At 40.9% G+C, this 25,988-nt stretch overlaps 1 protein-coding gene across 1 annotated transcript; it reads left to right on the top strand.

Moving 5' to 3' along the window:
- The first annotated feature begins 326 nt into the window (after positions 1–326).
- Positions 327–25,221, top strand: LOC128407577 (myosin-1B-like). The gene is made up of 39 exons (XM_053376087.1): positions 327–376; positions 4,249–4,474; positions 4,570–4,713; positions 4,804–4,960; positions 5,758–5,785; positions 5,884–6,001; positions 6,093–6,185; positions 7,680–7,743; positions 7,860–7,958; positions 8,067–8,170; positions 8,939–9,077; positions 9,491–9,609; positions 9,782–9,931; positions 10,763–10,933; positions 12,050–12,356; positions 12,471–12,550; positions 13,385–13,472; positions 14,113–14,230; positions 14,574–14,697; positions 14,784–14,920; positions 15,021–15,276; positions 16,072–16,314; positions 16,418–16,594; positions 16,680–16,825; positions 16,931–17,021; positions 17,116–17,505; positions 17,997–18,123; positions 18,907–19,025; positions 19,258–19,454; positions 20,537–20,720; positions 20,831–20,996; positions 21,266–21,390; positions 21,547–21,855; positions 21,946–22,149; positions 22,958–23,083; positions 23,207–23,377; positions 24,076–24,180; positions 24,519–24,614; positions 25,031–25,221. The coding sequence occupies exons 2-39, from the start codon at positions 4,271–4,273 to the stop codon at positions 25,184–25,186; spliced, it is 5,832 nt and encodes a 1,943-aa protein (XP_053232062.1). The 5' UTR covers positions 327–376; positions 4,249–4,270; the 3' UTR covers positions 25,187–25,221.
- Positions 25,222–25,988: the final 767 nt, after the last annotated feature.

Below are 25,988 nucleotides of genomic sequence, written 5' to 3'. Positions count from 1 at the left end.
AGAATGGCTTGAGGGTGGGAGGACAGGGGCTGGTACTTGTGCTCATCCGAGAGTATAAAAGTGTCTAGGGCCAATTTGTGTTGTCCTTCCACAGATAGTTAATAGGTAAGTGTTGGGGGTGATTGTGGGGCTCTGGGGGGGGGGAGGTAGCACCCCTGAATTCCACTCATGCCAGGCCATTCCTTGTGCCTTTGCCATTAGCACAGGAGAATTGACTATGTCAAACGGGATTTCAGATATGCTCCTTTGCTTCCAGTCAGTAATTCATTGTTGGAAGACTCTTTGAAAAGTCACCAGTAAGAAGAGATTTGCACTTTTTGTTTTGCAGTACTGGCCGGTGCTGAGCCTGAGCACTATTCATTTCATATACCAGGAGGTAAGACTGTGATTGTACCCATTCTTGGGGAAGGGGGAAGAGGTTCAAAGAAAGTCTCCTTTTGGATCTGAGCTGAGAATACAGGTCCTGTGCCCCTTGCTAATTATGTACCACATGAAATATTGCATGGGTATTGTGTTCAGATTTTATTGCACAGGGTCCATGTTAACTGATCATGCAGTTCTGGCATATGAGGCATTACTAGCAAGTGCTCCTCCCCTCTAAGCACATGCTAGAAGTTCCAGCTTTTAATTGCCCTCTGTGACATTATCTGATACTTCCAGAGGAAATCTAATTGCAAAATGGGCAACCATCAAAGTGGGCAACAAGTTGGCATCCAGGAGAAAGTGAATTCTCTAATGAATACCACTCTTTGGCAATGTGTACTGGAGTAGACTAGCAGAAATAACACTGTGTTTGACTGTTCCTTTATTTCAGGTTTAGTTTTGAGAAATGATAGTGAAAATCATGTCTTGCCTTCTCATTTATTTACATTATTAGTTAATATTATAACATTGGCATCTCTTAACAAATTGAACTAAAATTTTCTAACTGGGACTGCTTGAGAGCTGCTTTATGATGTATATATTTAATTCCCCGAGAGCAGAATCCAAGCGGAAAGGAAGGTAATGTCTAGGGCTGAGCATGAACTTCCATCAGAATACAAAGGTTAGGATTTCTGATGTACAACCAAGAGTATACTCATCAATCAACAAGATAAGGGAGGAAAATGGAAGTTAACAGGGAGGGTGGCAGCTTAGTGTTTTGTATGAAAAGGTCCATGGTTCAATCCATGGCATCTTCAGGTAGCACTGGGAGAGATACCTGTTTCAAATCCTGGGAAGCTGCTGTCTGTTGGTAAATGTAATACTGAACTCGATGCACCAATGGTTGGGCTCCGTATGAGGCAGCTTCCTGGGTTACTTTGATGACTGGGGCTAATTACATGGAAGCAAGCAAGCTGGAAGGGACACGGGTGGCGCTGTGGGTTAAACCACAGAGCCTAGGACTTGCTGATCAGAAGGTCGGCGGTTCGAATCCCCGCGATGGGGTGAGCTCCCATTGCTCAGTCCCTGCTCCTGCCAACCTAGCAGTTCAAAAGCACATCAAAGTGCAAGTAGATAAATAGGTACCGCTCCGGTGGGAAGGTAAACGGCGTTTTCGTGCGCTGCTCTGGTTCCCCAGAAGTGGCTTAGTCATGGTGGCCACATGCCCCGGAAGCTGTACACCGGCTCCCTTGGCCAATAAAGCGAGATGAGTGCCGCAACCCCAGAGTCGGTCACGACTGGACCTAATGGTCAGGGGTCCCTTTACCTTTTTTAAACAAGCTGGAGCTAGGAGCCAAAGAAACATATTCAGCTAGAGGCAGGAGGATATAACAGCTTAAAACTAGAGCAAGAAATTCAGAGGGGAAACAAATTCAATATGTTCCTAAAATCTAGTTTGTCTTGCAAACTTTCAAATTCATTTTCTAGCTGCTTGAAAGTATTGGTGCAATCATGAAAAGAAATAAAACAGAGCCATTCACGACTGAGTTGAGGTGCTGTGCCAGAGTCGGATTGGACACTAGCACCGCTCAGCGGGTGCAGTGACCCCTTCTGCTCACCGAATGTGTGGGCAGGTGGCAGTCAGCGGGAGGCCCTGAAATGGTGCTTTCTGTGGGCTGGCAAGTGGGAGGGCCTAAGCTGGCATGGGATCCATTGGATCCCATACCAGACCCACTGCTGGCAAGTGCCCGCCCTCAGTCCCCCAGAGGGCCCAATACCTACAAGAGCTCCACAAATGAGAGGTCATAAAAGGATGTTGACAAGATGTTGCGCCTCCTCCCGCCACTGAAGGGTAAATTCAGGGAATATGGGCTAACATTTTGATGCCAACTGTGTTGTGTAGACACAACAACAACAGCAAGAACGTATGTTCATAAATGAGAAACAGTGATGCCACAATAAACATCCACTTGGAATCACCCTTAATTAAGACATTTTGGCTCTCTTTCAACCACCTGAGTTCCGTATTAGAGGGTACAAGTGGGACTTGCAACAAAGTATTACTGTAATTTCTCTTTTAGAATGAGCACTCCACCTTAGGCTTCTAGCCAGCCATTTACTCCCAGCAGGGCATTTCACTCTTCCTCCTCCCCAGCCAGTTTTCTGTTCCCCTTAACAACTGACACTTAACATTCTCACTGGCTTCTTTTGGAACTTTTTGGCTCCTTAGGTTTTTTAAAAAGCTCCCCTGCCCCACTTCTGCAAATGTTGATGTTCAACCAAGCATGCTTCTACCACCTTGTTTCCAGTGGCCATCTTTGTCACTAGTCCTGTTGGCACTCACCACCTGAGCTTGCTACCGGACTGCTGTGATGATGATGAAGTTCTGTGGAGTACCATAACACAAAACTTTCTGCAAATTGTGCCAAGGTGCCCTGATTACTTCAATACAGATCCTTCACAGATGTTGGCTGCCCCATTAATTCTGATAGATCGACCAATCCATAAATTTGTTCATTTCTTTGCTTGAATGAGTGGGAAAACTTAATGTTTGTTCTGGTTTTACAACTTCTAAACTTTGATGGATTGGCATGATCAATTTGGGGAATTTAAATAATGTGACTGTGGTTACCTACTAGAGCACTCAGATATAGCAGGGCCAGGGTGGGAGAGTGCTAGAGTTCTGTCTAGTAAAGTTGCATGGGATCAGTTCCAATCTGTTACCTCCAAGGATGTGGACAGGCTGCTTGGACGAGTGAAACCAACCACTTGTCTCCTTGATCCTTGCCCATCCTAGCTCATAAAAGTCAGCTGGGAACGGCTGGGCGCTGGGCTCCGTGGGGTGGTGAATACCTCCCTCTGTGAGGGAGTCTTTCCAGACTGGCTTAAAGAAGCAGTTATTAAGATTGAAGTTGAATCCCGGCAGGACAGAAGTACTGTTTTGCGGGGACAGAAGGTGGGCAGGTGTGGGGGACTCCTTGGTCCTGAATGGGATAACTGTGCCCCTGAAGGACCAAGTGCGCAGCCGGGGAGTCGTTTTGGATTCACAGCTGTCCATCGAGGTGCATGTCAATCCTGTGTCCAGGGCAGCTGTCTACCAGCTCCACCAGGTACAGTGGCTGACACCCTACCTGCCCACAGACTGTCTCGCCAGAGTGATGCATGCTCTGTTTTCTCCCACTTGGACTACTGAAATGTACTCTACATGGGGCTACCTTTGAAGTTGACTCGGAAACTACAACTAATCCAGAATGTGGCAGCTAGACTGGTGACCGGGAGTAGCCGCCGGAACCATATAACACCAGTCCTAAAGGACCTTCATTGGCTCCCATTGTGTTTCCGAGCAAAATTCAAAGTGTTGGTGTTGACCTTTAAAGCCCTAAAGAGCCTTGGCCCAATATACCTGAAAGAGTGTCTCTACCCCCATCACTCAGCTCAGACACTGAGGTCCTCCTCTGAGGGTCTTCTGCTGGTTCCCTTACTGCAAGAAGCAAAGTTACAGGGAACAAGCCGGAGGGCCTTCTTGGTAGTGGTGCCCTCCCTGTGGAACACCCTCCTTTCAGATGTCAAGGAGATAAAGAACCATACAACTTTTAGAAGACATCTGAAGGCAGCCCTGTTTCGGGAAGTTTTTTGTTTGATTTTTTTAATGTTTTAATATATGCTGTAAGACACCCAGAGTGGCTGGGGAAACTAATCATCATCATCATCATCATCATCATCATCACACCATAATTTCAAATATATTGAAATACTTAGAACCCATGTGCCTTCTCAACAATTTCCTCTACTTCTAAGACATACCAATTTTAGAAATGCAAAAGAATATATACAGTGGCATTACACAGCTGCAATTCTCATGTGGGCTGTCATTCTCTGTAACAGTGTTCTCTGCTAAGCTGCAGCCATGTCTTCGGACTCAGAAATGGCAGCCTTCGGGCCAGCTGCCCCTTTTCTCCGAAAGTCAGAAAAGGAGAGAATTGAGGCTCAAAACAAGCCATTTGATGCCAAAACATCAGTTTTTGTGGTGGATCCTAAGATCTCCTTTGCAAAAGGTGTTGTCCAGAGCAAGGAGGCAGGGAAAGTCACAGTCAAGAAAGAAGGTGGAGACGTGAGTAGAGAAACACCAACTGACATTGAAAAATTAGGAATATATTTGTCCTATTCTTTATGCTCTGTGTTGAATGGTCTCTTGTTTCCTTGCAGACTGTGACAGTTAAGGATGACCAAGTCTTTCCTATGAATCCTCCCAAATTTGATAAAATTGAGGACATGGCCATGATGACCCACCTCCATGAACCAGCTGTGCTGTATAACCTCAAAGAGCGTTATGCAGCCTGGATGATCTATGTGAGAACAGTTTAACATTTAGCATTGACTTGACAATACAGATTATTATTCCACAGAGAATCAGATTTACTATCCATCTTTTCTTTACAGACCTATTCAGGGCTCTTCTGTGTCACTGTCAATCCCTACAAGTGGCTGCCAGTATATAATCCTGAGGTGGTAAATGCCTACAGAGGCAAAAAGCGTCAAGAGGCCCCTCCTCACATCTTCTCCATCTCTGACAATGCCTATCAGTTCATGTTAACTGGTAAGTAGCTCAGCCTACCTCAAAGTGATTACAGAGTGACAGTTCCGCAGACTGAATCAACAACTTTTCCAGAAAGTCTCATGCATGATGGGGTTGCAGCTAAGAATTATTTCTATAGTCATCAAAGCTTAAAGGAAGGAAACCTCAACTCAACTGTCCTCTAAAAGACCAAAACCTAACTGCACCGTGACAACATTTCAGGGCATTCTTCTTTATTGCTTTGTTAACTCTTCATGAGCTTATATGTAGTTTTAGAACTATTTAATAGTTCAGTATTTTCTATAGCAGGCTTGCAGTTGGAAGTAAAATGCACAAGAGACATCAGGATTATAGTGAAGAGCAGTAAGATGTGAATTTATGGCATGCATACTGAAATAAGTGTTGGTTATGAATAATAACTGATAACAAGTCAGGTTGTTTTCATTCTTAATGGATGTATGGGACTTTAAAATGAAAAGAAGCATTAGAAAGGGACCATCCAGATTCTGAACAATCGTAGCTTAAAATTATCAGGCTATCCTAGTGTATTTTAAATGAATATTCCTTATTTCAATAATTGGGCTCATCCACATTTCCACTTATTCTGTGTGTCTGAGCAGTTTCCCCCTTGCCCCATTCCTTTCCCAGGGAAAACCTACTCTTTAGTGCTAAATCAGAGCAAATGTTAATCCGGAGAAAACCTGAACAGCTGTTTGCTTCAATTGAGGGCTAAAGCATGGTTTTCCCTGGAGGAAAGCAGTGGGACAAGGGGAGATGTGGATAAGCTAAGTTACACTGTTGTTTCTTGATTTTCCTAGATCGTGAGAACCAGTCCATTCTAATCACGTAAGTATGCTTATGATGAGTATGATTCTAGTCAAAGCAAGCTTTGTGTGCAAAGCACTGTTTGACAAAGTGGTCTTTCCTTCTGTTTTTGTTGACAGTGGAGAATCTGGTGCTGGAAAGACTGTGAACACAAAACGTGTCATCCAATATTTTGCCACAATTGCTGCAGCTACTGATAAGAAGAAGGAAGAACCACAGCAAGCAAGCAAGCTAAAGGTGAGTTGTATATCTAAGAGGAAGCTAACCTTTCATTTTTGTTAACTGCTGTAGTTACGAAATACATAACTTTGCAATAACACTTTTTCAGGGAACACTAGAAGATCAAATTATCAGTGCCAACCCTTTGCTGGAGGCTTTTGGGAATGCCAAGACTGTGAGGAATGACAACTCTTCCCGTTTTGTAAGTCTGGCGTTCAGAAGTATGTTTAAGAGTGTACCAGTGAGACAATTTCATTAATTAGTTTTGTGATATTTTTCCTAGCATTGGTTGAAAATAATCAGGGCCAATGTAGTGCAAGAAATAAAGTGTTGGATTTGGGCATGAGTTACCCAGCCACGAAGATCACATGAATTGCTTTAGCACTTTATTTCTTCATGCTAATTCTGTTTTACACAATTACTGTGATAACAATAAATGGATTAAGAATAGTAAAGCCCTATCTAATGATAGCTAAAGATATGATCACAGAATGTATTAGAAGAGGAGAAGTATAAAAGATTACACTTTTCTTTCCCGAAGAAAATATTTAATGCCCTTTTTGTGTGGACATATAGTGTTTTGCTTTATACACAAGCTATGTTTCCATCTCAAATTCATGAAGGACACAAAGCTCTCAGATCTGCAAACTTCTACTGCTGCTGCCATCTGCAAATTATTCAAATTATTTCAAATTATTCAATACCACCACTGCACAAGGAACAGGAAAAAAACAACATGGAAATCACACAATCCCCTTACAGATTTGTATGAAATGGATTGACAAGTTTTGGAAAGCCTGCAATTTGATTCCTGAGTAATATTGATGGGGCATGGGAGAGTCAGCTTTGTGAAAGTGCAAGAATGTTAAACTTTGGGTGCTCCAGGAAAGGCTTTGCTAAATAAATGTGGCTAAGATTCAAAAGGAAGCTCAAGTCAGTTCAATGGCTTGCAATAGTGCAGAGGACGTCAATTTAATAAATGCACATTCTGTATAACGGTATAACACAACCAAGCTAGTCTTTGTCATTATTCATTAAACTTTGTACTTCTTAGCCAAATTAATGGAATGAAAATAATACAGAACTCTAAGTGTTAGTATATAGCCAGCATTTAAAAACACACTGTCCTTTTTGTCATATATAACGCTACTGAAGCGAGCCACATTCTGTTTCTCTTATTATAAACAATACCATCAATAAATTGTGAAGCTTCTCTATCACATTCAGGTCACAGACATTTTGTTTCTGAGTGACAATTGGGTTAATAAAGTATTTCCCCTACACTTCTTAAATTCTATAGAATTTGATATTATTAGTGATATCCAACTAAGCCATACTCAGAATAGAAACAAGGAAATAGATTTGTTTGAGTGGGTTTTACTTTGCGTATGACATATCATTGGGTAAGTCCCCATATGTCTGCATGATAATAATAATAATAATAATAATAATAATAATAATAATAATAATAATAATAATATTAAAAACACAATGAAAAGGAAGAACCAAGACATTGTACATATAAGACATTTATGGTTCTTCCTTTTCATTATGCTTTCTTAGTGGTGGCTGGTGTACACCATTTTTGTCCCATCAGAAGTGTATAAAATCAATAGAATGGCACTGTGCAGATATCGAAACACATGCAAAACATGGTTTAAATGTGTTGTAATTAAAATGCCATTTCCCCCCATAGGGTAAATTCATCAGAATTCACTTTGGTGCTACAGGAAAACTGGCTTCTGCAGACATTGAGACATGTAAGGAACTTTGCTAGACGATCACGCAGTCTCCTTTCCTTCGTCTTTTCCTTCTTTCCCTCCCTCCCTCCCTCCCTCCCTCCATTTTACTTAATTACCCTTAATTGTGTTGCCAGATCTCCTGGAGAAGTCCAGAGTTACTTTCCAGCTGAAAGCTGAAAGAAGCTACCACATCTTTTATCAGATCACATCCAACAAGAAGCCAGAACTGATTGGTAAGAAGCACTTGTTTTGGTGTAGGCTGCTGCTGCTAAAATCTTGTGTTGATGCTTGATTATTCAATGGATGAAAATAAATCTGTATCTTTGCTTCTCCTTATTCAGAGATGCTTCTGATTACTACCAACCCATATGACTTTCACTTTGTGAGTCAGGGTGAAATCAGTGTTGCCAGTATCAATGATCAAGAAGAGTTGATGGCAACTGATGTAAGTAACTTGTAGAATGGAATATGTGAAATTTGATCAGATCAGTTTTGGGCTGAATTTATTCAGCAGAAATTAGATTTCTTGGGGTGATGAACCCTTGCTACAATTTATTTGGTGGGGGGAAGCATTCTAGAAATGCTGGGGGTCAGGAGTCTTACTAGAAATGGGAATGATAGCAGCTTCCCCTCTCCCAATCTCTCCATTAAACATAGTCTTGTTGCCATGAGTAGTATCAGTGGCTTGCCTTTTTTTGGTCAGAATGCACCCTTGGAACAATGTCATGATGTGTGTGTGTGTGCGCGCGCATGTGTGCACATGTGTCTATGTAGGAGGCCAGCAGAGGCTACAGTAGTGGCATCCTTCCCACATACCCTTGAATTTGCCACACGTAGCAACAGCTTTCCTTGATGTTTCCTTTCCTTGACATTTCTCCCTTGGAAAAATGGTACATCATGCTTTAGTGTTGTTTGAAGAGCATTCCCTCCCCCCCTCCCTCCCCCCCCTGTGTGTGTGTGTGTGTGTGTGTGTGAAATAATAGGCCCCTCATGGCCAGTGAGGCAGACCACAAATACCCCGCCAACAGAATGCCCCAGAACACTACACCATGACATGTTGTTCCAAGTGGGGCAATGTGAGATGAAACACAGGCCTCTAATTGCCAAAAAGGGTCACTCAGATTCTTTACCTCCTTATGGAGCAGCAAATTTGAAAGGCCAGTTGCAGTCAATATTATATCAGACAGAATTTTGACTTTGATTTGGTTGATAGGAAGCCATTGACATCCTGGGTTTCACTGCTGAGGAAAAGACAGCCATTTACAAGCTAACTGGAGCTGTAATGCACTATGGGAACATGAAGTTCAAGCAGAAGCAACGTGAGGAACAAGCTGAGCCAGATGGCACTGAAGGTATTTGGAAGACATGTGGCAGGATACTGAGATTTTCCAGAAAGAAGGGGCTTGCTCTATAGAAATTTGTATTAAAAATCCAAAACAAATTATATTATTATTGTTTATTAAAGTTATATATTGCCCTTCATTCGAATTCACAGGGGGGTTCATAATAATAATAATAATAATAATAATAATAATAATAATAATATAATCTTTAAAAGGCCATAGGTAGTTTAATCAGCCAAAGGTCAAATGATTAACAGCAAGCGATTGAGGTGAATGCTCATTGTTATATAGCCATCCCATAAACAAATAAGAACAAATGCTCAACAAAGACCAGGCACAATCTGACCACCACATGTAGGTTGTCTGGAGAAGCCTATAATATGTATTCCAGGGCTGATAATCTCTCTCATGTCTATGCTTAGTTGCTGACAAGGCTGCCTACCTCATGAACCTCAATTCAGCAGATCTGCTGAAAGCTTTGTGCTACCCCCGCGTCAAGGTCGGCAATGAATATGTCACCAAAGGCCAAACTGTCCAGCAGGTATATGCCACATTAGCTAAAATGCATGGTTTGACTTAACTATCTATGATTCACTGCCTTGATAAGAGGTGAATCACATATCATTATATCAACCATTGATTTCACTAATGATTAAATCAAACATATTTCTCTGCTATCAATAGTAACTCCTGCTGTTATCTTGTCTTCTTAGGTGTACAATAATGTAGGTGCTCTTGCAAAAGCAGTCTATGAAAAGATGTTCTTGTGGATGGTTCTTCGTATTAACCAGCAGCTGGATACCAAGCAAGCGAGACAATACTTCATTGGTGTGCTGGACATTGCAGGCTTTGAGATTTTTGATGTAAGGAAATAGGGAGAAATTAAAAAATAATAATTGTAAAGCACTAGAGAAACAGTGTTTTGTATCGGCCAGTTCAAAACTGTATTACATACTGAAGTGTGACTCTGGCAGCTGAAACATTTCAACTTATACAAGTTGCCATTCAGTGAAAACATGGAGCATTTTCCTATACCATAAAATGTGTAACAAATTGTAATTAATCTCAAAGAAAAGGCAAACTGATGCCTTCATAGAATCATAGAATCATAGAGTTGGAATAGACCACAAGGGCCATCGAGTCCAACCCCCTGCCAAGCAGGAAACACCATCAGAGCACTCCTGACATATGGTTGTCAAGCCTCTGCTTAAAGACCTCCAAAGAAGGAGACTCCACCACACTCCTTGGCAGCAAATTCCACTGTCGAACAGCTCTTACTGTCAGGAAGTTCTTCCTAATGTTTAGGTGGAATCTTCTTTCTTGTAGTTTGGATCCATTGCTCCGTGTCCGCTTCTCTGGAGCAGCAGAAAACAACCTTTCTCCCTCCTCTATATGACATCCTTTTATATATTTGAACATGGCTATCATATCACCCCTTAACCTCTTCTCCTCCTCTTCAAAGTGTTTCAGCATGCTTCACAATACTAGAAGCCACATACCATGCAGGAACTGAAACACTCAGAGGATTGAACTGAACCATACAAATGAGGCTGAGAAAAAGAACCCATACAAGTCTAGTTCTGTGGGCAAATGCCTGCAGGAAAGGAAAGAAAAGTGTCAAGCTGCTGTAGGGCTTGGGGGTCACTTGGATGAGTCAATGAATGTTAGTGAAAATGTCTCTTGTATTTCTGCAGTACAACAGCCTGGAGCAGCTGTGCATCAATTTCACTAATGAGAAACTGCAACAGTTTTTCAACCATCACATGTTTGTGCTGGAGCAAGAAGAGTACAAGAAAGAAGGAATTGAATGGGAGTTCATTGACTTTGGAATGGATCTGGCTGCCTGCATTGAACTCATTGAGAAGGTATCTTTCGCAGTATGAATACTTGGTATGCTCTGAAATGTTGAAGTTACATAGGAGAACATGCATGCAATTTGCAGTCCTTTCTTAAGTGCACCCCAGCAGAGGGGTTGCAGGAAACTCCAGTGTATTGAACATTGTACCATGAAAGGAAGTGGGTTGGATGTGGCAGGTGATTGGATCCTGCCCAAAGAATCGTATACTAAATCTTCACAGTTCTAGACTCTGGGGCCTTCCATGCATTCTTCTTTCATGCAATAATCATGCAATCGTAACTCAATTTATTGGAACAGGATGTAGATATAGTGCCAATTTAGTAGCACTTGGTTGCATTGAATCAAATTTCCCCACAACTGTATAAGAAAAAATGATTTTTCTAGACCAGCCTATTTATTTTGATAGCATCAAGTGTGTCCGTGGTGCTTCACAAAGAACAGGCCTGGCAGCCCTACTCTAGGGAGTTTACAATCTAAAAGCAGACACAAGGAAAACAACAGAAGGTGGGGAAGGGGAATGGAGACAGGTGCAAGCAGAGGAAGACTATATTACTGTTACTCATACTTTAGCTTTTTAATGGTATGGCATTGTCAATAGAGGCTTGTTCTAAAGCAGGTGTGGGGAACCTGTGGCCCTTCTGATGTTGCTGGACTCCCACTGTCATCAACCCCAGCCAGTATGGCCAAGGGTCAGAGATGATGGGAACTGTAGTCTAAGAGCATCTGGAGGGCAATAGGTTGCCCTTCCCTGTTCCAAAGGTTTCATGGGCATGATAGCAATGGGCCAGAAATACTCAGGTGGCTTCTTTCATAGGGAATATTGTTCAAGAATAAATAGAAATAGGGTATACACTCTCTCATAGTAGATATTTGCTGAGATTATCCAGCAGGATATATTATGGAACATGTCTATCCATATGTACCTTTTTGGTTGTAACAATTGGTTTGATCTGCAAGTGGTGTAAACCTGTATTCCAGGTTTTAATGGGACTTGTGCTTGCATATTTGAACCCAGTTCCTTCTCAACTTCTCTGCCCCAATAGAAAATTCTTCATGCTTTCCCAAAGGCAAGTGTTTCCAAAAGCTGACTAAGCAATCTCTTTATTATTGTTATTCCTTCCAGCCAATGGGCATTTTCTCCATTCTGGAAGAAGAGTGCATGTTTCCTAAGGCAACTGACACTTCTTTCAAGAACAAGCTCTATGACCAGCATCTTGGAAAATCTGCTAACTTCCAGAAACCTAAGCCTGTGAAAGGCAAGGCTGAAGCCCACTTTGCTCTGGTGCACTATGCCGGCACGGTGGACTACAATATCACTGGCTGGCTGGAGAAGAACAAAGACCCTTTGAATGATACGGTGGTGGGTCTGTATCAGAAATCATCCATGAAGACTCTAGCTTTCCTGTTTGCTGATCGTCCCGTAGATGCTGGTAATCAACCCTCTGACTAATGTATACCGGTATATAAAGAAACATTTATTCTAATATAAAAGTATTATTTAATAAATCTAAGGTCCATTTAATATTTTTTCATGTTAATTTTAGATGGTGGCGGTGGCAGTGGTGGCAAGAAAGCTGCTAAGAAGAAGGGGTCTTCCTTCCAGACTGTGTCTGCTCTTTTCAGGGTATAGTATAATCTTTATAACGCTTTTCGGTGTGTGAATTTAAAAGTGCTTTATGAAATGCCTGTATTTGTCAGTATTTGTGTACCAAACCATTTTGGATCTTCTGAGAGATATGCTGAATCTAACTGAATTCATGGAATAGTCTTCTTTTCAAAAAGTATTGCCACAGATTTAAAATACATGCCCACATCCTTCCACATAATTCAAATATGAACAAAGTACAGTATGTAAAATATCCTTGACTGCTCTAAGTCTCTAAAAAGAGGGGATCAGTATTGAATACAAAGGCAAATAAATCTTTATTGAAATGCTTCCTGTGTTACTTTGCCTAAACGATGTCTCTGCATGCTGCTGTGATATTTATTAAAGGAAGAAATATGGAATGTGGCCCTCCAGGTGTTGCTGGACTAAAACTTCCATCATCCCTGAGCACTAGCCATACTGGTGGGGATGATGGAAACTGGGAATTCAACAACATCTGGAAATTGACAGGTTCCCTACCAGGGGGACTAAGGATTAATTCCAAAGAAGCAGTATACACTTAAGGGAGCTCCTCCCCTTAACAGCATACAGATAGTACTTTATTTAATGGTATGCTCCTAATGTCAAAGAAATAAGCTGCTATTAAACCTGAACAGCAACTTGTTTAACAACCCAAACATCAAAAGCAAGCATTGACAGTGGATGTTAGGAGCTTGAAACAACCTGATTTTTTAAAATCTCTGTTACATTTGATGGTGCTTCCCCACCCCTATTTGCATGCACTTGTCTCCTCTGCATGCAAACATCCCTTCTTTGGACTTTTGCACCAAATATCTGCTTCTGGTCCCACAGGAGAACTTAAACAAACTGATGTCCAATCTGAGAAGCACTCATCCCCACTTTGTGCGCTGCATTATTCCCAATGAAACAAAAACACCTGGTAAGGCATACAAATAAACAAATAAAGCAGATGTTACTGTATTTTTAGCAACCAACTATCACACAATTTCAGTGGGGAAAGCCCATTTAGTTTCGTATTAAGCATTAATCCAAGTCTTGCACAACATGCAAACTTTGAGAAAAGTATAATGCAATGCAACACAATGGATCAGTTTGGTTTTTACTTGGCATGCACGGCAAAAGGAAAACTGCTAGCGAGACATTTCACAAGTACGCCATTAAATTTTCATTTCATTAAAATTTGATTGCTTTTTCAAAGCCTGTTCTGATCATGGTCTAATTTGTCGTGTTTGGATTTCCTTCTGAATTTTAAAAGTAATAGTAGAATATATTTAGCTTGTAGTTCTAAATACATTCTCCACTCCATGAAAAATGTGTAAGGTCCCCCTCACTGTTGATTATTTATATGAACATACCCTAGCAGTCTAAAGAATGCTCCTGTGTCCAGTGTGTTCCATGAGGGAAAGCATATTTAACTGAGCTTGTGTAAGAGAAGGCTTAGTTTTCTGTGCCTCAGGTGTTCAAAATATTGAGAAATCTGAACAGGAATAAATACATATAAGTGCAACAGCATTTGCCCTTACAAAATGGTGCTAATTCCTCTTTGATTTTTTCGAAAGGTGCAATGGAACATGAACTTGTACTGCATCAACTGAGGTGTAATGGTGTGCTGGAAGGCATCCGCATTTGCCGAAAGGGATTCCCTAGTAGGATCGTTTATGCTGATTTCAAACAGAGGTTAGTTTGGCCCTCCTATAGAGCTCCATTCTGTACATTTCACATCTCATATGCTTTCTTGACTTTATATAAAAAAACCCTTCATCATAAATTCAGTTAACAGCAAGATTATATTTATTCAGCGTTGATGTATATCCCAGACTAGATAACTCCTTTGAATCAAGTGTTGTTTTCTCAACATGCTTTGAATGTTTTCAGAGATCAACAACTATTTTATAATAATTCATTTTTACTCAATCATTCCTTGGCAAGTTTTTGGAAACTAATATCCACAACAATTTGCTATTCATGAAACTAGTGAATTTAATGGCAAGACACCAGCATCTTCTGTTTTCTCCAACAGATACAAGGTTTTAAATGCAAGTGCAATTCCAGAAGGCCAGTTCATTGATAGCAAGAAAGCATCTGAAAAGCTTCTTGGATCTATTGACATTGACCACACCCAGTATAGATTTGGACATACCAAGGTATAAACTATCTCTGATGCAAATACATTTTCTTTAATTAGGACAAGGTTGCATTTGTGACATTCTGCAACCTTTCTTTTCTCCAGGTGTTCTTCAAAGCTGGCCTTTTGGGTCTTCTGGAAGAGATGAGAGACGACAAGCTGGCTCATCTGATAACACGTACACAGGCTATGTGTCGTGGCTTCTTAGCAAGGACAGAGTACCAGAAAATGTTGGAAAGGAGGTATAGCCCTCACAATTATTTAGAAAAGCACTATCAGAAGGCCTGATTTGGTTGCCCTGCTCTACATGCCATTTAATATGAATCTTAACTTTGTTGACAGAGAGGCCATCTTTACTATTCAATACAATGTCCGTTCATTCATGAACGTCAAGCACTGGCCCTGGATGAAGTTATATTTCAAGATCAAGCCCTTGCTAAAGAGTGCTGAATCAGAGAAAGAGATGGCCACCATGAAAGAAGAGTTTCAGAAAACTAAAGAAGAGCTTGCCAAGTCAGAGGCAAAACGAAAGGAACTTGAAGAAAAAATGGTGTCTCTGATCCAAGAGAAGAATGACTTGCAGCTCCAAGTCCAGTCTGTAAGTGTTATTGGTGCCATTAATTTGATTTTATTCTTGATAAAATTTAGGTAGAGGAATGCACACATTGTAGGGAAAGTACACTGTGAATATTTGGGGTTATTTAGGCTATCCCCAAAATATGGCGCTGTGTGGGTGGGTGTACACCATACAATCTGGCACTGAGTATAATATATAAGACACTATGAAGACTGCATTTTATTCATGAATACACATATGTAGGTCTATCATACAGCTTTTTGTTTTCACACCAACATTTATATTGGATAGTTTATTTGTCCATATAAATGGAAAATCCTTTCTGAAATGTTTTTAGGACACATTCAGCCCAGTTTATTTATACCTACTGTGTGAAAGACTGAGAGAAAGGCAGTGGGGAAGCTGACGTTGTAATTACAATTATGTAATATAAAAAACACTCATGGAAGGAAAACAGCATTGATGATCATTTGGCAACACTTTGCAACTTGTTTCTTGAGTCTGGAAAATATTAGTAAAGTCACCAGCAAACGCTACTGTCTGAGGAAACATTACAGTTGCTTAGACATGATAGGAAAATGAATTTAATTCACTTATACAAATACAATTTCTATACAATTAATCACAGATTAATATAGATTAAAATTTTCAGAACACAGATTACATTCAGTAGGAAAATCTACCCAGAAATCCTACTGAAATCCTACAGAAATGAAACATGGATTATTCTCTGGAACATTACCAGTACTGTTATTCGCATTTAGAAAGTGAAAATACTGGAAAGACATTCCTTTTACATGCTACATTTTTCCCCAGGAAGCTGATGGCTTGGCAGATGCAGAGGAGAGATGTGACCAGCTGATCAAAACCAAAATTCAGCTAGAAGCTAAAATTAAGGAGCTGACTGAAAGGGCAGAGGATGAGGAGGAAATGAATGCTGAGCTGACAGCCAAAAAGAGGAAACTGGAAGATGAATGCTCAGAGCTGAAGAAAGACATTGATGATCTGGAGTTAACACTGGCCAAGGTGGAAAAGGAGAAGCATGCCACAGAAAACAAGGTAATGGTCACAATGTGCTCAGCTCTGCAACCAATAGTCAGAATGTTGTATTATCATTCCAGGGTGGGATGATACATTGAATCTGTTTGTTCATTTCTAAAAGGTGAAAAATCTCACTGAAGAGATGGCAGTCTTGGATGAGACCATTGCCAAACTGACCAAGGAAAAGAAAGCCCTCCAAGAGGCCCATCAACAGACCTTGGATGACCTGCAGGCAGAGGAGGACAAAGTCAATACTCTGACCAAAGCAAAGACCAAGCTGGAGCAGCAAGTGGACGATGTAAGCACCATCACATGCAGAAGAATAACTGTGGGGTAAAGGTAGCATTAGAGTGACAAAGTCTTTGTCCCTTCTTTGTCTTTAGCTTGAAGGGTCCCTGGAGCAAGAAAAGAAGATACGCATGGACCTGGAGAGAGCCAAGAGGAAGCTTGAAGGTGATCTGAAGCTGTCCCAAGAATCCTTAATGGATTTGGAAAATGATAAGCAGCAGCTGGATGAAAAGCTGAAGAAGTAAGTAAGGTTTGCTTCTGGAAGACCTTTTAGGAGGTCTCTATAGAACCCAACTATTATTATTTGATTTGGGCTCAAAAAATCCTTGTGTTTTGTTGTGAAAAGGAAAGAATTTGAAATCAGCCAGTTCCAAAGCAAAATTGAAGATGAGCAGGCCTTGGGCTTACAACTTCAGAAGAAGATAAAGGAGTTACAGGCAAGTCAAGCATATATCAGATCCATTGTGACTATGAAAACTACTTCCTCTGAGAATATATTGTGAGTGTTAATGGATTCTTCTCTTTCTCTAGGCCCGTATTGAGGAACTGGAGGAGGAGATTGAGGCTGAGCGTGCATCTCGGGCCAAAGCAGAGAAGCAGCGGGCTGATCTCTCCAGAGAACTTGAAGAGATCAGTGAACGTCTGGAGGAAGCTGGTGGGGCAACCGCAGCTCAGATTGAGATGAACAAGAAACGTGAGGCAGAATTCCAGAAAATGCGCAGGGACCTTGAAGAGGCCACTCTGCAGCATGAAGCCACAACAGCTGCTCTCCGCAAGAAGCATGCAGACAGTGCAGCTGAACTTGGGGAACAAATTGATAACCTGCAACGTGTGAAACAGAAGCTAGAGAAGGAGAAGAGTGAGCTGAAGATGGAGATTGATGACCTTGCTAGTAATTTGGAATCTGTCTCCAAAGGCAAGGTATCATATAGCAATTTCAATATATATATTGCAATCACAAAATATACATATTGGATTTACATTTCTGTAGCTTTATACAGGATTGGAGTGAGGTAATTGTAATTTAAAAAGAATTTCAACTTCTGTGGGGAAAAAAGAAAAGTAATTTTTATTACATTAGCATCTCTATCCATCCATATATAATGCTGTTTCTATTTAATGCTGTTTCTATTTGTAAGATGACCAGATTTTATTCCATCTCTCTCTCTCATATATATATATATATATTCCTCATTTCCCCCCTTAAATAATGCATCACTTATTCAGGACTCCTTATTACATATTATTTTTCATTATTCAAGACATTCCCCATTCTTCAGTGTTATATGCTTCTGGACTTCATTGTGGCTCTAAAACATATATGAAGCGTCCATTCTGAATACTACAAAGTGTTACAATATGCAAAGTACAATGGTGTTAGTTGATATGGTTCTTTCACTGTACACCTATAGGCTAATTTTGAAAAGATGTGCCGCACCCTAGAAGATCAGCTTAGCGAGCTTAAAACAAAAGAAGAAGAGCATCAACGTTCCATTAATGACCTGAATGCTCAAAGAGCTCGTTTGCAGACAGAATCTGGTAAGATGCTTAAACAAATTTCTAAAATGCTGGAGATATTTGTGAGAAGGACATGGCTTGTTCTGCAAAAATACAACTATGGGTGATATTTCCCATTCCGTCCCCAATTCAGCGGGAGTGGTGGTTGTAGCTCGGTTTGGTGGTTGCATGGAGAGATGGTGCTTCAGCTTTTGCAGGACAGGAAGGGTGATTTCCGGCCTCTCACAGATGGGCTGAAGCCAGGAGAGCCTGCAAGGCTTCAGGAGCCAATCGGTGCATGAGCTGGGCTCCTGAGAGGTGGGGCCTTGGAGCAGCCCTGGGGGAAGACTTCACCCTACCAGGTCCACTCCAGATAAATAAAAGGAGATGTGTGGTGCAGGGCCCAGGAAAAATTGGCCATTTCTTCCCACTACTTCATAGCAATCTTGCAGGTAGAACAACCTTGAAGGTGGAAGAGGCATTGGGCTGGATCGGGGATCCCCTTAGATGGGGATGCCCTTAAGAGTCCTTAAAGGGCAGCACTTCCCATCCAGATACCTAATTCAGTGGCTGAAGAACCACACCTATGAAAATTAATACACTTAAGTCCATAGATTTCAGCAGGTCTTCTCTTATTATAACTAATATTGAATATCACCTTCACTTTTTTACTACTTAATATGTCTACTGTGAACACCATCATTGTACCAAATAATTGCCAAAACCTATGCAAAAATGATTAAACCTTGGAGATTTCAGATATTAATTTTAATATAATTTTTCAATTTACTTATGTTAAATTATGTTATATATTCTCTACTTCAGGTGAACTCTCACGACAGGTAGATGAAAAAGATGCTTTGATTTCCCAGCTTTCCAGAGGCAAGCAAGCTTTTACTCAACAAATTGAAGAACTGAAGAGACAACTTGAGGAAGAGATAAAGGTGAAAATTTGGAATCAAGAATTTATTTCATCGTCTGTTATAATGCCAGAAACACTGGGCAGCTTTTTTGTCACAGATTCACTACTGCAAGAATTGCCTCACCTGCATAATTATTTATGTTTTATACATTTCATTCTCTGTGTGCTTACTTCATCTTGTGGACTGGCAATTGTATGTGCTGAAGCCCACTCCGAATATTTACATAATCTACAATTCTATGTTAATTCTATAGGCCAAGAATGCACTGGCCCATGGTTTACAATCTGCAAGACATGACTGTGACCTTCTTCGGGAACAATATGAAGAAGAACAGGAAGCCAAGGCTGAGCTTCAGCGTGCCCTGTCCAAGGCAAACAGTGAGGTTGCTCAATGGAGAACTAAATACGAAACTGATGCCATTCAGCGGACTGAGGAACTGGAAGAAGCCAAGTATGTGCAATGATGTGCTTAAAAGGGTGTTAGGAAATACCAAACAAATAGTTGTGAGAGAAGAATTAGAGAACTCCCTCCATTAACTGGAGCACCATTTATAGGTGGAGGACCAGAACAATTAACAGAAAGGACACATTATTATTATCTGGGCTTAGCCTGAGTATGAGATAGTTCTGTGAATTTATACAGTGGTCTATGGTGTTATTCAACACTGCATATCATCATGTTTATCTTAAATCTTCATGTTTCCTGAAGAGAGGTTTGGTTTTTTTTTGTAATCTAATGAAACAGCTGCATACAGCTGAATCTAATAGCTCCTCAATGAGTGCAATGTTCACGGTATTTTCAGATGCAGCAGGAAGAAGACAATATTTTTTAATGTAGACTGAATTAGAGAAAGCAAGTTATATTTTTATCAGAATCAGTGTACAGAATAAGTCACACATTGGTTTATGCTAGGCTCAGAGTAGGGATGTACTGCAATTTTACATGAGTCACATTTTCACTGGAGCAGAGGCAGAGTCGCTTTGATCATGAGCATCTATGGCAATTTCCAAGTCGATAACTGCATTCTGAGGTGTGTGTGTCCCCCAATATTTGTGGAACCTCTTCCTGCCACTGCTGCAGAAAGAATGAGTGAATGTAGTGAATCAAATTCCACAACCAATTTCTTTGTTTCTTTGTTAGATGTGCTTTCTCACAATGTCAACGTAAATTGTACTCACAAATTCCATGGGAAAGAAAAAGTCACCAACATCAATTCTGCAATAAATTATTTTAGGTTAAGTTGCAAGGCATTTAGTGAATTGAATGACTTAAGCCAATTTTGCACAAGGACATTTTGAAAACAATTGAAAGCAAAAAATTTCAGCAACTTGTATCCCTAGCTTAGAGTGGTAGTGAGAGATGATTACATTATTACAATGTTATGTGTTAACATGGAAGGAAAAGATGATATGTCAAGACAAGGTTTGAAAGGAAAAGCGAATTTGTATTATCAGTATGCACTGAATACCTTTCAGCCATTTATTATCATGGATAATTAAGAATCACTAAGTGTTGTAATCACATTCCTCTAGGAAAAAGCTGGCTCAGCGTCTGCAGGATGCTGAAGAACACGTAGAGGCTGTGAATTCCAAATGTGCTTCCCTTGAGAAGACAAAGCAAAGGCTACAGAATGAAGTGGAGGACCTGATGATTGACGTGGAAAGGTCCAATGCAGCCTGTGCAGCTCTAGATAAGAAGCAGAAGAACTTTGATAAGGTATTTTTTGACCATAATTTGAAAGAAAACTCAGCACATTGCAACAAACCCTCAGGTACACATGAACACATTTCTTATTTCTTGTGTTTCTTCTTTCTTGTGTTTTGCAGATTCTGGCAGACTGGAAACAGAAATATGAGGAAACACAGTCTGAACTGGAAGCCTCCCAGAAAGAGGCTCGCTCTCTCAGCACAGAGCTCTTTAAGATGAAGAATGCTTATGAGGAATCCTTGGATCACTTGGAAACTCTGAAGCGTGAAAACAAGAATCTCCAGCGTAAGACCATAGTCTCTGCCTAGGCATTCTTCCAAGTTTGGTCATTTTTTTGTAGTAGGATCCTTCCACTTAATTTGTATACCATTATTTTTTTCATAGCCCACTGATAGATTCATACATTCAACTGAAAACCATTCACATGAATGGCAAAAGTGTAATGCTAATTATTAAATGATTGTTGGGTTCTGAATTTGTACTCCATACACAATCCAGTGTACAGATTGTGGATCTGCTCTCTCTGACTGACATTTTAATGTGTAAACCAACAGAGGAGATTTCTGACCTCACGGAGCAGGTTGCTGAAGGAGGAAAAGCTATCCATGAATTGGAGAAAGTGAAGAAGCAGATTGAGCAAGAGAAAAATGATCTGCAGACTGCTCTAGAGGAAGCTGAGGTGAGTACACTATTATGCACATAATTATTTTGTGGCATATATCAGACAAAAAGGTTGGCAATGCTTGCACAGTGCATACAAACTAGTGGTTTTTAGTGTTTCCTATTGAATAAACTTTCAGACAGTGAGTCCATGGTATGGTATTCTTGTTTTAAGGCCTCACTGGAACACGAAGAAGGCAAAATCCTCCGTATCCAACTTGAGCTCAACCAGGTGAAGGCTGACATTGACAGGAGAATTGCAGAGAAGGATGAGGAAATTGATCAGCTGAAGAGGAATCACCTGAGAGTTGTGGAGTCCATGCAGAGCACACTGGATGCTGAGATCAGGAGCAGGAATGATGCCCTGCGGCTGAAAAAGAAGATGGAGGGAGATCTGAATGAAATGGAAATCCAGCTGAGCCATGCCAACCGCCAAGCTGCTGAAGCACAGAAGAACCTCAGGAACACCCAAGGAATACTCAAGGTACATATATATTTCTGTAATCAGGATACAGTTGTGATTGTTATTGTGCAAAGAATGGTCTCACAATAATATCTCAATATCATTTTTTAGGACACCCAGATACATTTGGATGAAGCTATAAGGTGCCAGGAAGATCTGAAGGAGCAAGTGGCCATGGTTGAGCGCAGAGCTAATCTGATGCAGGCTGAGATTGAGGAGCTCCGTGCAGCTCTGGAACAGACAGAGAGGGGCAGGAAAATAGCAGAACAGGAACTTCTGGATGCCAGTGAGCGTGTGCAACTCCTCCACACCCAGGTGAGCTTCTAGCTTGTAATGGGCACATAAAATTCTCTAAGCAGAAGATGGTTCAGGTAAAGGGAAGAAGCTACTTCTGTTTTTTGAAATGGCATTGTGTATTGCCCACCTGTGTCAAAACTCCTGATATATATGTGTCCATCTCTTTTTGCAATGTTGCTGACTCCATTTTCTATTCCTTATGAGCATACCTTCATGATATGGTCAAGTGCTTCCAAAGGTAAAGTAAAGGTAAAGGTACCCCTGCCCGTACGGGCCAGTCTTGCCAGACTCTGGGGTTGTGCGCTCATCTCACTCTATAGGCCGGGAGCCAGCGCTGTCCGCAGACACTTCCGGGTCTGGCGAGCCAGCGCAGCACATGGAACGCCATTTACCTTCCCGCTGGTAAGCGGTCCCTATTTATCTACTTGCACCCGGGGGTGCTTTCGAACTGCTAGGTTGGCAGGCGCTGGGACCGAACGACGGGAGCGCACCCCGCCGCGGGGATTCGAACCGCGACCTTTCGATCGGCAAGTCCTAGGCGCTGAGGCTTTAACCCACAGCGCCACCCACGTCCCTCCAAATGACTTCATCAATTAAGTCATCTCCATGTTTGTTAAGCCTGAATCAATGCTATAAGAAATGGAATGTAAACATTAACTTATAATTTGAGAGCTTTCTTAAGGGTTGAAGAAGGCTCCAAACATTGCATTTGCTGTTTTCTAGATAACCAAGAATGCCTCCCACACCAAAGAAACATGAATTTCATGCTGAATATATTACGGTTTGCGGCTAATAGTTAAATGTCAGTTTTATAATTCTTATACAGAACACCAGCTTGATCAACACCAAAAAGAAGCTGGAAACGGATATTGCCCAAATCCAGAGTGAAATGGAGGAGACAATTCAGGAAGCACGCAATGCAGAAGAGAAGGCCAAGAAGGCCATAACTGATGTGAGTTTGGGGGATTTTTCTTTGGAAATATTTCCCTGATTATACTTGGCGTGCATGGCTTTCTGATTAATAATAATAAGTATAATAAGAATAAGAATAATATTTTACTCTAACTATTAATAGGCAGCCATGATGGCAGAGGAGTTGAAGAAGGAACAAGATACCAGTGCACATCTGGAGAGGATGAAGAAGAACCTAGACCAGACTGTGAAGGACTTGCAGCACCGTCTTGATGAAGCAGAGCAGCTGGCACTGAAAGGAGGGAAGAAACAGATCCAGAAACTGGAGGCCAGAGTGCGTATATCTCATAGAGGAACGGTTTCTCCATGCATTTTGAATCTTGAATAATCATTTCCCACACTTTCACGTCTTCACTCCCTGCTTTGCCCGCATAGGCAGGAGACATACCATCTAGGAGAGGTACTATCTGAAAGTTCGGAAGGCAGCAATGGTAGTAGTAGTTTGCTTTTTTATATATTCTTGATGCCTTTCTTCTGGGAGAAAGTCTCCCCTTTGCGCACAAATGCCCATTCTCTCTGAAAACTACACAGAAGAAACTTTTCCCTTTGCTTCAGTTATTACTCCTACCTCCACACCAACCTCAGACCTATTTGCATATCTAGGAACCAACACTAGTAACCATGTCAAGTAACCAGAAACACACAACAGACGTTGGGTGACAGAGCAGGACTTGGGGAAACAGGGGTACATATTCAGTGTCTGAGAATTTGGAGGGGCTCGTGGTAGCATGGCCACAGGGATGGGGCAGCTCAGGTAAGGAAGCTGACAGAAGATAACGCTCTAAGTTGCTATCAGAGGAATGAAAAGGGTGCCAAGGGAAAGATGGGACAAATGTACCTAGAAAGTTTCTACCCCTTCAGCTACAGCTTATCATTACAGCCATATTTCCATACACATCATCATGATTTAGTGAGTAGCACTTGGATTAGAATACCAGCTAAAATGCAGAAGCCTTTGTTTTTGCATTTCAGGTTCGTGAGCTGGAAGCTGAGTGTGAGAATGAACAGAAGCGCAGTGCTGAGGCTATAAAAGGTGTACGAAAGTATGAGAGAAGAGTAAAGGAACTGACCTATCAGGTGAGAATAGAGACTTCCTTTTATCTAGGGTTGCCATATTCCCAAAAGTGAAAATCCGGGCAAAGTTGCTGAGCTTTTCTTTTTTTGGGGGGGGGTCCCAAAGTTGTTATTTGGGAACATCTCTCTCCTCCCCCCCTCACCAAATTAAGTTTTTAGGCTTTTAAAAATATTTTAAAGCATTTTTAAAAATAAAAATCACCCTGCTTGCCATAAAATCTGCTCGGAAGCCATTATTAGAACCTGATTCCCGGACGTATGGCAGCCCTACTTTTATCTGAAAATGTCGTAGGTACTTGCATGTGAGTTCACACTCTCTTCTCTTACTTTTAAACATTTAGGCTGAAGAAGACCGGAAGAATGTTCTGAGACTCCAGGATCTTGTAGATAAATTACAGCTCAAAGTGAAAGCATACAAGCGACAAGCTGAGGAAGCTGTAAGTATCACACAGAACATGGTTCAAAAGTTTTGCCTTGTATGTATTGCACCAGCACACAAAACCCTACTGAATAATGAAGTCTAGTTTTGAGCAGAACATGTTTATATCACATACAAATATTTTGAATTTACAGCATTTCTCATAAGAGAATTTATACACTGCTCTTGTGCACCCAAGAGGTGAAGACCCCATGGAGCTCTGCGCATTCAGGAGCTGCCCTACTATGTTAATATTATAGAATTAGTCACATACTTGCAATTTTAGCTTTAAATTGAATTGTATGCCCTTCAAAATGGCCTGAGAAAAATTAGTACATGCTATGTGTCTAGTTTGCTAAGAATTCAATCTGGTGTAGGCTGAAAAGCAGGAAGGACTTATTTCTGCCATTTTCATATCTCTCTGTCTGTTATCAGGAGGAACAATCCAATGTGAACCTTTCAAAGTTCCGCAAGATTCAGCATGAGCTGGAAGAGGCTGAGGAGCGGGCTGACATTGCTGAGTCCCAGGTTAACAAGCTCCGGGTGAAGACCCGAGAGGTGCACAAGAAAGTTGTTGTAAGCGAAGAATAAGCTCAACAAAGAGATGTAGAGTGACTGAAGAGAAGCACAAAATGTGAAGCTCTTTGCCACTTCCTGTAATTAATGTTTATTCCCCTCACTGTTTAGAAAATAAAGATGGTAGATTCCTTTGCATACTAAATATGGACATGGCTTTTCATTTTAACTTATTAGTAAGTATTAGAGACCTGGAAGGATTCTGCATTTCTGGTAACAGTCTTAACTCTGCCCTATTGTGCATTCAGTTGAACACAGTTCTCAGTTTCATGAATATACCGGTATATGTTGACTCTCAGAAACATTATTATATAATCAGTGAATCACCATGAAATTGAAGTTTACTTGCAGTTCACATTAAGCCTTAGTTCTTATCTTTAATCACTTTGGGTTTCTCTTCATGAAGCAAAGGCAGAAAATGAATGTTAAAATAAATGAGCAAAATCTTATATGGTTAGTTTAAGTAAATGGTAACAAAGCACATTGTCATTGTTATATTGAGCCCAGCTGCTGAACACCAAATGGGATGAACAGGAAAATGTGCAAACATATATTGCTAAACAAGGACCTAAAATACTGTTTTTTGTTTTACAAGAAAGCACTTTCTTGAGATGAGTGTATCAACTATTTCTGAACTGTACTGTGCCCTCTAAACTAAGAATGAACCTAATGAGCACTGAGGCTTAACCATATGCAACTCTATGCTGGATTGTTGCAATGCTGTCCAAAGCGCTGTCTTGTCCTTGGGACAAACTGTAAAGATCAAGGCAGGTTGCCAAGTATGCAAAGGTTCTAAATAAACCTTTCACCTCGTATG

The sequence above is a fragment of the Podarcis raffonei genome, chromosome 2 (genome assembly GCF_027172205.1).
Source record: "Podarcis raffonei isolate rPodRaf1 chromosome 2, rPodRaf1.pri, whole genome shotgun sequence".
Classification (NCBI taxonomy): Eukaryota; Metazoa; Chordata; class Lepidosauria; order Squamata; family Lacertidae; genus Podarcis; species Podarcis raffonei.
This window is presented reverse-complemented; position numbering and strand designations above follow the sequence as displayed.